This window comes from Amblyomma americanum, chromosome 9 (genome assembly GCF_052857255.1).
Source record: "Amblyomma americanum isolate KBUSLIRL-KWMA chromosome 9, ASM5285725v1, whole genome shotgun sequence".
NCBI classification, from domain to species: Eukaryota; Metazoa; Arthropoda; class Arachnida; order Ixodida; family Ixodidae; genus Amblyomma; species Amblyomma americanum.
Window position 1 is genome coordinate 40,744,026 of NC_135505.1, and position 13,130 is coordinate 40,757,155.

At 47.2% G+C, this 13,130-nt stretch overlaps 1 protein-coding gene across 1 annotated transcript; it reads right to left on the minus strand.

Moving 5' to 3' along the window:
* Positions 1-298: 298 nt before the first annotated feature.
* On the minus strand, positions 299-11,726 carry LOC144105754 (uncharacterized). Its single transcript, XM_077638868.1, has 3 exons — positions 11,411-11,726; positions 8,499-8,591; positions 299-1,641 (listed from the first exon to the last, which is right to left on the minus strand). Exons 1-3 carry the CDS (start codon positions 11,546-11,548, stop codon positions 1,435-1,437), a joined length of 438 nt encoding a protein of 145 aa, XP_077494994.1. The 5' UTR covers positions 11,549-11,726; the 3' UTR covers positions 299-1,434.
* Positions 11,727-13,130: the final 1,404 nt, after the last annotated feature.

Sequence of the window (13,130 nt, forward strand, 5' to 3'; positions counted from 1 at the left end):
CGTTCGTTGATTTTATTTCTAAAATTAGGTAACTCTGAAGTCTTTCTATTTGCGATGTGAAAAATACCCGTTGTTTTATTGTTCAACTAGTCGGCAGTTAATAAGATTATGATGAAGTCGTAACCGTTATGCTCCGTTGAAAATGAAATTAAGACTGCACTTCCTACTTACATCGCAAATTAAGACAGTAGTTTTTTTTGAAAAAAAAACAGAAACAGATGCGACAGGCGGGTACTAACGTTTTACCAAACTGTTTAAGACAAAGACGTTCTCTGCGAGAGGAAAAATACCATTCGTTTATTTCGTAATTTTTTCTTTCACATACCACGCCATGAGACATCTGATGCTCACAAATAATTCAAAATTAGAACCTACTTTTGGGCTCTGTTGTTAATCGAAGCTGTTGAGAAAGAAACGTTCATACAAGTGTAATTAGATGAACTTCTATCAAATGCAAAAATAATCTTTAAAAAATTGAAGAAAGAAAAGAAGCGTACAAGTGTGTTCACAGGCAGGAACTTCTAGGCGGTGGCCCATGTCCGCGATCAAGTCTGATTCAAGGCAGGAACGCCAACTTTATCTGAAGCTGGTCATTTTGTGCGTACCCGCTGCGAATCAGATGTTCCAGTTTAAGATTTACACGACAGTAATAAGCCTGACAACTTGATGTTGTTGGCGTTTGATTGCCTGGGTCATCTGGATCTGGTTGAACAACTTCCCGCACAGTCTGTCATTCCAATCGAATGAATAACGCTCATCCGGATCTTGTGGTGGAATGGCCACTGGGCATCGTCTTCTATGTCGCCCTTGTGCAGGGTGTACTTCAATTGCCGCAGCAGTGAAATTACGAGACTTCTCTTGAACCTTACTCCAGGAGATATGCAGTAGCCACACAGGTACACCTTCTCGCTGTCATAGTGAGCTCTCATTTTTTTCAAAAGCCCTGTGTTGAAGAGATTCATTACTTTTACAAAAAACTCGCAGTGCGTCATTTGTAGTGGAATGTCTCTACGCACATTGTTGACGAGTTGCAATGATTTTGAACGTTTTCCTTGAATTCAGTCATGACTTGTTCAATGCTAGCTGCAATCTGCGACAAATCGGTCTGAGCTACGCTCAATTTAATGTTACGCTTTTTTCTACACGTTTTATACTTCTCGTACCAGTGTTAACTGTATCGCTGCATGTAGCAAACATTTGTTTCAGTGCAACGTTGGATGACGTTATTTCCTCATAGTTCTGTCCTTTCATTGACGTTACTTCTTGAAGCAGTGTCTCCTTTAATGCGTTGATGCCATGAGATATTTCGCTTAGTCGGTCCCCATTTGTGCTGATATCAACAGCGATTGGCCTCAGATAAGCTGTAATTTCAGCCGCCTGCCTCTCAAAGAGTCCTCTCAAAGAAGTCAACGATGCTCCCTCAACAACGTTAGCCTATGGAACTTGGCTTTCGGATGCTACTGATGTCGAAGTGTTGCAAGAGGCCGACGGGAGATGCGCGCACACGTCTGTGCAAAGAACAGTGGCTGAGCACCTGGGACAATGGACTGAGTGGTGCTCACGGTCCTGCTGGAAATGATGGGTGATCACTGAAGCAGCTGTCGCATACTGGCACTCATTTCCTTCGTTCCAGCACTTGACCTGCAGGGAGACAAATAAATCACTCGGTGACACATAGCGACGATGTGGCGAAGGACATACTTTTCACCTTCTCTAGGTATATGCAAAGAAAATGAGGTTCGGTTATATCTGCTTGTTTGCGGCCTATTCAAATTACGGAATTTTTTTATTTCTTTTTCGTAAAATTTATTTTTAGAGAATAAATGCTGCTGTTGAAAGACATTTTGCCAAACAATTACATTTTCGGTTGGCTGCGTATACTTAGCGCGTTTCGTGGACCCTGCTAGATATGATGTATGAAAATCGCAAATAAAAATACTGAAGTGCAAAACACATTGAAAGTTTTCTTTAATCATTCCTCAAACATATTTAAAAGGAAGAGAGCGCAACTATGAACAGAAAACGCGGTAGAGAAAGGTCCGTAACTTATCACCGAGAAGCCATGCAGCAGGTGCAACATCACCCTCTTTTGCTAACCTTAAAAATTTGACGGACGGCCTGCCCCTGACAGGTTTGGCAACGCTTAAGCACACCATTTTAGGACGCATCCAGACGCTGCAGGTCAGCTTCACAGTGGCTGCTTCAGACAGCCACGGTAGAACGGCACGTGGACTTTGAATCCAACAAGGGCTTTTTCACTAAAAGAAGACCAAAATACCCGGCTTTGTACCGAAGGCGAAGGTAGAAGCAGGTAGGCGTCGGCTACACGCGACTCAAACTTAAGGCTTTCCGCCTTATGTTTTGGGGTGGAAAAATAAGTACTCTTTCCCCCGCTTTACCGCGGATCACAGAGTTAAAAGCGGTCGACCCCACCCTGTGATAAGCATCGCTACCGAGCGCACGCAGACAATGGCCGGTCTTGCTTTGCGGGAAAACAAGTAAGCGAAATTCTGGGTGACGCAAAACAGGCATTTATTGCTAGCAGAACATTAACGCCAGTCAGCAGCGAAATACGCTAAGCAATCGAGGTCGTTCGGCACACCAGCAAGGTTATGTAGGAAGGACGGGACGAGCTGGCGAGAGAATGTTCTTATATACCTTGCCTCAACCCGCCGTGGTGGCTGAGTAGTTAAGGCGCACGTCTACTAAGCCGCAGTACCCGGGTTTGAACCCGACCGCTGCTGCCGCGTTTCGATGACGGCGGAACGCAAAATGCGTCCGGGGGCTGTGCGATGTCAGTGCACGTGAAAGATACCCAGGTGATCTGCATTATCCCGGAGACGTCCACTACGGCACTTCTTTCTTCCTGCCTTATTTCATTCCCACCTTTATCCCTTTCCTTACGGCTAGGTTAGGGCGTCCAACGAGTTATGCGAGACATTTGCTGCGCTACTTCCTTTGCTCAAAACCAATTTCCAGTTTTTTGTCCTCGCCTTGCTGGCGGAGAGCGGTGCGCTGGACCGAAACATCCCCACACGAGCAGTTCCCGAGCCGAAGAGTGCGCTGCTTCCTGCGCGCGCGTGGCAATCACGCCATCCGTGACGCTCGTGTCGCTATGACGTCAGCGCGCTTCATTGTGAAGGGACACCGAGGACAACGCTATCATTTTTTTTTTTGCTTCGAAATGCGAAAGGCACATTTATTGCTAAGACATTTGGATTAGAAGTTAAAAAATGGCAGAGGCTTAACTTGGTTAAGCCCGGCAGGTGCGAAGCATATTAGCGGTTAATCTTGGTTTCTCTTGACTGTTCTCGGTTAAACCTGGTCTTTCTTGGCTAATCTCGGAAACACACACAGAGCCAGCACATCAATGTAAATCATAATTTATTTTTTGCAAGCCAATAAACACACTCTTATGGTCTGTGAAGCTGTGACTCTTGGTTTCTAAGCTACTTATTAGATATTGTCTGCCTTCATTTTCTCCAGGGAACTGGTAGGGGCCATCCACTGACCGTACGAGAAACGGAACACATTGCGCGGCAATCTTAGCACGTGCACTAATCTACGTAGGGTACGCGCGCTGGTTTCAACAAGATCGTCGTGGGCAAGCGTTTTTCCTCCGTACGTTAATTCATGTGCGTGTTGATTTCATCTATGCTGCGCTGTGCAGCCCATGATATTACGAGATGAGCAAACCTCGGCGGAGGAACTATTGTTTTGCTCCTGGATGTAGGACCGGCTACAGTGGAGTGAAGGATGCTCTGAAGTTGTCATTATTCGGGGTTCCTGAAGACGAAGCAAGGCGCCGCACATGGCAGCGCAACTTGCACCGTGCGGACAAGCCCCTGGAAATGACAGATGCCGTGTGCGAGCTGCATTTTGAAGAGAAGTACATATTAAGAGACTATGTGCATATCATCAACGGCAAGGAGGTGCGCATACCACGTGGCAAGCCATCTCTTTCGCCAGATGCAGAACCAACAATTCTGCCCAACCTTCCCGCGTATCTGTCCAAAAAGCCCTCGCGCGAGAGGCCAGCAAGGAAAAGAACGTCTTCGCAAGCGCCCAGCGACCCGTCAGCCAAGAGGCAGTGCACACAAGAGGATATATCAACGATTATGACGTCCCAGAATGACGAAGCAGCGGAGTTATGTGAGCCTAGCGAGAATTATGCGTTTCAGCTGAGCGAAGTCCCTAAACCATCTGAGCTCTGGGCACTGCACAAGTTTTGGAACTACGATGGTGTTGCTTTCGTCCACGGCTCCCTCAATTGTGAAACACTGCTATCAGCATAGAGAAATCTGTGTTCATGAACTATGGGAAAAGCCCAAGTACAGTGCTTTGCCGCACGTTTGTTCGCAAGGCACTGATTTCCGAAAAGGTTTTAAGCTCACTGAGCGAAGGGGAGCAAGTGCTACAAGATGCAGATTCTTTGCAAATTTGTAAAGGCGTGGGTAGACCAGAAGAGTTCGTCGGTGTGCCGCTCACAGAAAGACTCAAGCAGCAGATATCGGATGCAGATGGCCTTTTTGTGAGCACCAAATGCAACGGAACTGTAAATGACAAAGGTGAGCCCTTGCATCAATGCACATTTTTTACTGGTCTAGCCAAATTCTTAATGAGCTACAGAGTTTTACTGATGCATATGTTAAACAATTAGTTAATGAGGTTGAAAATCAATATGGTTTATCTGTTTGTTCATATAAACACACAGGTATCCCAATGTCAAGCAGTTATCGCTGTATCTAGAAAAGCCTATTTTTGAAAATTCTGGTTCACCTTCGCTGAAGCAGCCTTTACAGTTCATTGATTAGATCTTACTGCATGTGCGGCATATCGCACTATTGCAGCTGCATGCCATTAAAATACATTAGAAGGATCAACATAAAAAAAAAAACAATTGATAGCGTTGTTGCCAAGCAATGCGTAGAAATATATTTTTCTTTTGAAACTCTCTACAGGCTCAATATGCATTCCATGCAAGTACCTGCGGAAGGCCCTATTGACACGAAAAAGCCATTTGAAGCGGAGGGTACAAAAGTGCACAGCTGCCACAAAGACCACAAAATTTCGACTTTTGAGCCAGAAAAATCGCCGCATTTCAACCAAGCTCCTTGGTATAACAGCACGCCTGGAGGAAATGAGGGCCAAGAATGCAGTGATTGAAGAAGATGTGGTTGAAAAAAGCATCAGTTGCCTTCCACGAAAACACCAGGCTAGTGTGCGGCAGTGTTTTCAAGCAACAAAAAGGTCAAGCAGGAGGGGTATGCGCTACAACCAGGAATGGATCCTAGAGTGCATTCTGATGAAGCTCAAAAGTCCCCGTTTGTACGAACACATACGAAAGCATGAGATCCTTGTGCTACCAAGCAAGACTACTATAAAAAATATATGAGGTCATACCGGTCATCGTTTGGCTTTAGCGCGACGACAATGGATATTCTAAAAAAGAAGACATCGAGCATGTCAAATTTCCAAAGGCATGGGGGTCTACTAGTCGACGAGGTAAAGCTGTCTGAGCACTTCAGCGTAACCTCGTCAGGAGAAGTTCAAGGCTTCGTCGACCTTGATACTTTTACGAAACCACAGGATAAACACCAACCGTGCGATCATGGTATGGTAAATATGTTTGTGCCCCTTGTAGGAAAATGGAGCCAAATCGTCGGTGTCTTTGCGACAAAAGGAAATGTAAAGGGCGACATTTTATTGAAGATGATGATCGAAGCCGTGATTATTGTTGAGAACACCGGACTTTTCGTAGATTACATAACATGCGATGGGGCGGCCTGGAACCGAAAAATGTGGAGGCTTGCAGGGGTTGGCGCATCAGCAAAGAGTGTTACGTGCAAAGTGGATCATCCCGTTGACAGAGAGAGGAAGTTGCATTTCGTTTCGGACTTCCCTCATCTGATTAAGTGCTTACGAAATGGACTCCAGAGGGCTGACTTTACCACCCCTGAAGGAAAGGTAATTCGGCACACTTGAAACTACGTATCGCTGTTTGTAATTGAGGAAAGCTGCAATCTTGTTTTTGCATTTCTCTAGGTTTCAATGTGGCCTGTTCGAGAAGCATTCCGACGCGACTGCAGCGTGCGGACACTGAAAGTCATGCCTGGACTCACTGAAGCGCATACAGATCCCAACTGTTTTGAGAAAATGAGGGTTTCGTACGCCTTCCAACTTTTCGGGACAAACGTCCTGAGAGGAATGGCATTTTACAAGAAAGATATTGAAAGGAAATGCGGCTCCATCGAAGCTACGCAAGAATTCTTCACGTATGATATACTAACCATGAATTACTGATTTGTCAGTCGGCATTAGCCTTGCATACAACGTTTGATTTGTGTTTCTTTTTGTCTTCTTTTCAGGAAGATAAACAAATTGATAACGGCCATGACGTCAAGGTTTCCCGCCGAAGCACTCAGGCCAGCATCTCCAACAGCTGCCATTCTTGTGGACTTTCTGGACTATCTTGACAAGTGGGAAGCTGGCACCTCTGGAAAACAAGGATTTCTAAGCGATTCCACAGCGACTGGACTTAGAGTTACCCTTGCTAGCACGCTATCATTGCTGCAGTACTTGACAGAGACGCTTCGATTTAAGTACCTAATGACTTCGCGTTTGAGCACAGACCCTGTGGAGCACTTGTTCGGAATGATCCGGCAGTCCAGTGGATGCAATTCCCATCCTTCTCCAGAGCAGTTCCTCATCACTGTGAACTGCCTATCATTTTATAACCTTGCTCGAAGCGTTGACGGGTCCAACGCCACTCCAGAAGCGATAAGTGCCCTCCTGAACGTAAGTGACAAGGACAAAACTATAACCCCAAAGACAGTCGATGAGCTTCTTGCCCAAGGTAAACTAGACCAGGCTGAGACTTCTCTCGTTAAGGTGCCACCTGCAAATGACCAACACTTGCCATTAGTGGTCGAAAAGAGTGACTCAAGACTTATTTATTATATGGCAGGGTACGTGGCCAGAAAATGTGTCTTGAAACTTAACTGTGCGTCTTGCAAAGACATTCTTCTCGTGGAACCAAATGAGGCAGCAGTGCACCATCTCCCATCCGAGTATACAAAACATTGTGACTGGGGTGGACTTTTATACCCCTCGAAAAATTTGTACTGCTTCGTCGCTGAATTGGAAAATTTATTTACAGAATGCTTCAGCACCGGAGAATTGCACGCCAACAGCATCTCCGACGTGATATCGCTTGTGAGGCAAACATTCATTCATTCTAATGCTGTTGGGTGCAGTGTACACAAGGAAGAGATCAGCATGAAGGTGGTCTCTTTCTATGTCCTTACGCGCTTGCACTTTCTCGTCAAAGGAATGAACAGCGAAAATAGCGCAAAGCGAAAAAGAGCCAAATTTGCTAAGCTGAGCAGGAGTGTGTAAAATTCACGGCAGTCAGTTACACCAATGCAGCTTTGCGTTTTCTTGGAAATATTTGGGAATTATTGCAAATAAAGCCATTTTGTATATATTTCCAGTGCAATGAGACTTTTCACATGCCTATGTGAGCTACAGTGAACGCACGCCAGCCATACGTCACACGGAACGTTTATGACTTTACAAGAGATGACTATCTGCCTTTCTTCCATAAATGTCTGATGTAAGAATAAACCTCGCAGAGCCCGAATAACTTCAGGAGCATACCTGCCTGATCACCAGCTACTCGCCGAGCTGCTGCGAGCGAGCGCGCGCTTGCCAGGTGAAGGGAGCGGCAGCGCCATCTGTCGGCGTCGGCGCAAGCAGCTTCAGACCGCCGCCTTCCCTCGACCCAATACTCCTAATTCTAGTACACTATAGCGCAACGGCGCAAGATGCGGCCTGCCTCTCCTCGGTCGTGACGTCATGGTGTCACGTGGTATAGCTCAAGTTCGAAGCCGGCGTGTAACCGTCGCGAGCGCCGAAGTGAAACGCTGATAATATGCTTCGCATAAAACTGTTTCCCACCACAGCGATTCAAACTCGTGACTCAGTGATGAGGAAATAAGAGTAAATTGACGTGAAGTGGTGGAAACGAGAAATCTGTGGTTGCTGGCGGCGTGCGCTGCGTTGCCGCCTAACAGCAGCCGAAATGAAAATTACCGCCGGCGCGATATAGAAGCCTCTATCAGCCGTCATCGCTTCGTTTACGTTACAGCAACGTTACGATGGCTCCCGTTCCCGATTGCTACAACGAAGTTCTCGCAAATGACTGCGGCCTGCATTCAGGGACAATCAACCCCTTACAGCATGCGATGCGTTTGAGGGCTGAGGCTGCGGTTCTGCCACAAGAAAGTACCAGCGCCCAGGAGTCGGCACTGGCGCTGTCACCGCCGAGCCACCGCCATGTCTGACATGTAGGAACTTGTCCTCGAGGGCATATTTAAATTCTTTATTTATAATCTATGTAGCGCTAGTTATGCAGCCCAGCGTCATTGCTTTATCGAAGCGATCGCGCTGAGCACCACCTTTGCTAATGGGGAGGTGCGTTGAACAATGATATGTACAAGTCTTTCGTTGCCGCAGCTGCCAACCGTTTCATGAACTTCTTCCGAGGAGCACCTGGATAGGTACTTGGAGGTCCTCTGCTTCTCCGCCCTCTGAAATCGAGACGTTTTATAAAAGAAAACCACGTGGGTGTGAGAAGCGCATAACCTCGATACACCGAAAAACATACTGAAACTCAGCTGACCGCCTGATACGACGCAACTTACAGGTTCTCTTCGACATCCACCATTCAGGCTGTCTTTCTTTCCGTCTTCCTCATGTGATAAAAATGCACTAGTGGTTTCAAGACAAAAATTAATTTTCTTAAGTACCGGCCAAACGAGTAAGCTCCGAGCACGTTTGGAGACCTCGGAGATCGGTGGCGTATTTTCTCCTATTTCGTCATCACGCTTGTACTTGCGAGATTTGCCTGTGGCGGCGATACCTGTATTCTAGTTCGCGGGTCTTTTCCACATTACAAGAGCTTTGTTTTCGGCAAAAGTGCTGTTGTTGCGGTTAGTAAATAGCTGGTAATATTTCGATACAAGCTGGTTTCAATTTCTCACCAGTGTCCATTTAAGGCAGCTAGGGCGAGGAATGACGCATAGCGGAGAAGCAAACCACAGGGGACAGAGTGGAGCGAGTCCCCATAGTGCTTCTTCACAGGCTAACCAACGGTCCATTGAATGCAGCCATGTATGCGAAATAATTGAGTATCGGTATTCGCCTACCTGAATGCGGTACAAAATATGATAAAGATAAAGAGTATTAACTAGTTTTTTCTCTCCCTGGAAAAGAAGAGCGGTAAGAAAAGAATGTTTATTTAAATGCTCGTTACGGTGTCTCTTGCCTGAGTGTAAACAGTTCACAAAGTGAGTCTTAGCTTTGAGAGCTTAGCTACGGCCTTCTGGAAGCGCACAAGCATCATCTCTCAAGTGAATGTTCAAGGCACGTTCTAGAGTAGACACACTGCGGGTGCTGGGCCTGTACCTACGATCTACCGGCCGAGCGACCTACAATGTACAGATGCTCCAGAAGCAATTATCGCAGGTGGCACACTTGATCCGCCGCATCTCCAAAAGACGCAGGGGGCTCAAGGAAAGTTACAGTAGCACTCGCTTTCATACACCAAATGGCCACACGTGACGAACTCCACGCCAGTCCGGCATACACAATCATTACAGGCGCACACGCTGCGTGCCGCACCTCCGCGAAGGGTACTGTATTTATTTATTTTTATTTATTACAACCTCATACGCCCCATTAAAGGGGTATTACATGAGGGAGTAGAATTCAGGGCACATAGTTGATGCGATGGATTTTTTGAATGATGATGGGTCGGAATGAAGTACGACGGTGTTGGACAAGTAATTCCAGTCCTTTGCAGTGCGGACAAAAATGATGACACGAGAGCACTAGTACGGGCAGGGGGAGGGTAAACGGCCTTCTGGTGGCTCATGCGGCTGGAGATGCGGTGGGCAGGGCTGATAACAGATTTGATCATAGGGTGACCGTAAAATTTATGAGAAAGGCATAGTCTTGCAATAGTACGGCGGTCTGCTAAGTTTGTAAGATGAGCATTACGTTTTAGTTTGAAGGCTGCGCGCGCACTATCACCGTTCAATCCAAATATATTCCCCACCATGTGCGTGGTTTGAAGCCCTGATCACGCCTTCCTTTCTGGCAACGAGAGCGCCCACGCGCTCGCCCGAGCAGGAACTGTCCAGGCGCTGTCGACGAAAGCATATACTGAGGGCGCATTCTTGGCTCTGCACACTCACTTACAGAATATTACGGAACACAAAGAACACTGGCACCATAGCACCGAACATTGACCAAGGCCGAGGCTGCGTCATGGCTTCAACTTCAGGCTCCCACGTATCCTAACCTATATCACAAACACTTGTTCTTCGCCACCCTCTACCCGTACAAATGCCCCAGCTGCCAAGAACACCGACCTATATTGTACCATTCCGTTTGGGTCTGCACAACACCACCCGACGGCGTCCCACCCAGAGCCCTCCCCACCCCTTCCTCTTGGGAAGATGCCCTGTCAAGCACGGGGCCGACCGACCAGCGCCGGCTCATCGAACATGCCGAGAAAATAGCCGTGGCAAACGGGGCCATGGACTGAGAACTTCTTAAGACCACTCTGACCTGCACGAACCCGCAAGACCGAAGACAGTTCCTCTGGTGGGCACGCAGGATCGCGCCGGCACATGGAGCCCTAGACTGAGGACTCGGCTCAAGAGGACGAGATTGTAGCACGAAGAACCTTAAGCGCAAGCCGATCGGAGGGCTGGAGGCGCTTTCCTGGCATGACAACCGAAGCCACGCTATCGGGCACTCTCAATGAAATGTTGCCGCACTGGATCTGGTTCCTTCGCGCGCCATAAGATTATAGTTTTCGAATAAAAAATTTTCCTCCTCTTCCTCCCCAGAATTCGGTACTTCAATGATTATCGAAATTTCTGCAGTTTACAGCGATTGGTTCTCTGTCTTTGGGTTTCCTTTGTGACTCACTAATGCAGCTCTTAATAGCATTTTACAGCCAGGAAAAATTTCCTTTTACCATGTTCAGGTTGTTAAGTGCAAGAATATTTGGCAGAGCGGCTCCAGGCGGCCAAATGTATAGCTCTGTGTATCATGTAATAAATCACTTATGATGCTCAGGAGTTAGAATTTCTCAAGAAAGTCGCGGCCTCATTTTTCGCAGGTACCATTATATCCAGCTTACCATTACGCTGGCAAAAGAGGATCCGCAGCAATAGGAACATTTCACAGGGTTTTTTCTGTGGCTTACATTTAGCACTATTTTCTGATGGATGAGAAATATCTAGACATGCGGGTAACAGTCTGCGCAGAAAACAGCAAAGCGAGAGCGAAAAGAAAAAAAAACCCTAGCAGCTCCTTATTCTACATTCTCTCTTACCTCTCTTTTCAGCAGATCGTCAGCGGAGAAGTTCATAAGGATGACGTCCTCCTCGTCGTTTGCGTTGCGGTCGAGCGGGCACTCCAGCGAGCCGTCCTTGGTGCATTGTTCGCAGCAACACTCGCCGAGAGCGTGCATGCATGTGAGTCGTGCGGTCCTCCTTCGCGCCACTCTGCAAGCACTGCATACTACATTCGCTGGAATAGGCTTCAGGAAGGTCAGGGGCCTCCAGTCAATATCGGGGGTGAATCCGACCAGCGTGCACTGCGAGCTTGAGGGAGGATTCGTTCACCGCGTCCGTCCGCTGCGCCGGTCGTAACAGGCTGTTTCCGCAACTTGGCAGCGCAGTCTTATCTTCTTCGTGGCGGTCGTCATGGCAAATATCGCGACTGCGTGAGGTCAGTCCTGTCGCAAGTGTGGCATGAAGGAAGGGATTCATAGGAAGGCCACTCTCCCACAGACTCAACCAACGTTTTTAGGTGAGGACAGTTGGAAAACTTGCCTATAACTTGCCCCTAGAATCGGCCCCACTTCCGTTCCCGCTTTCATCTCAAGAAGACGCGGGCGCGATCTCTAGGGTTTCCACATTGCCAAGTTGGTTTTCTTTGTTTTATCAAACGTTGCCTAAAAATGTTCTTCGTTTTTAGATAACGCCAATTGGAAAACTGCGACTTTGCCCCAGGGCGCTGAGCGGACCCATAACGGGTGTCCCCTAGGCGGAGGCGCTGCGTTCGCTTTGGGATGGGCGCGTTGTCTGCTACTTCCAACTTGAGGAGCGTCGGCACACGGTGACTCGCATCCGTACAGAAACGTATTTACAATGAATGCAAACATAAGTTGCGCCTTCATATCTTTTGTGTTAATGAAACAGAACGGCTTAGTAGCATTTATAACCATAACCTTAGCCGGGCACGTTGAAGACGCGTGGGCAAACAGGTTTTCACAAGTGTATTAGATACGCATTCAAGAAGTAGAGCTACCATGCTCCCAGTATCGATCACTTTACCTACAGGAAATGCCTTAACCACCATGACGATTATATTTTCATGTCGACGCATTTAAACAAAATGGGGCTGAAGAAAAAAAAATAAAAATGCGTATGCCGGAAAAAAGAAATAAAAAGCACTTAGTGTCTTTGTAATCTTTTGCCAGGTTTTTTACAGACACTCAACTTTTAGTGATCTAATCAATGGAGGAATGTTTGCACAGCCGCATATTACACACGCGAGGAACCCAAACTACAAGGATGGCAAGCGGCACGTCGTGTTTCTCTCATAGTGCCGCATGGGACCGCGAAAAGAAAGGCTTTAAGTTTCGGCCGGGATCAACAGATAAATGCTCAACCCCAAGCATCTTGGCCTCTTGTACCGCAGGCGTAGAGCGCACGCAATACGTAGACGAGCGCGTCTTGAAGCAGCCGCGCCGGACGCAGACGATGCCATGCGCGAGCCTGCGTAGAGCAGTTATGCAGCAAACTGTCCACCTGACCAACCGCAGCCAATGGCCGTAACGGCGGCGCAGAGAAAAGCAAGAAAACTAACTTGCTATTGTCCAAACGCTCGAGAGGGCGCCCGCGTCTCCTTGAGATGAAAGCTGCAACGGAAGTCGTGCGGCATCCCGGGGGCAAGTTTTCCAACTTTCCTTATCTGTAAACTTTGGTATGTATGTATGTATATATGTATGTATGTATGTATGTATGTATGTATGTATGTATGTATGT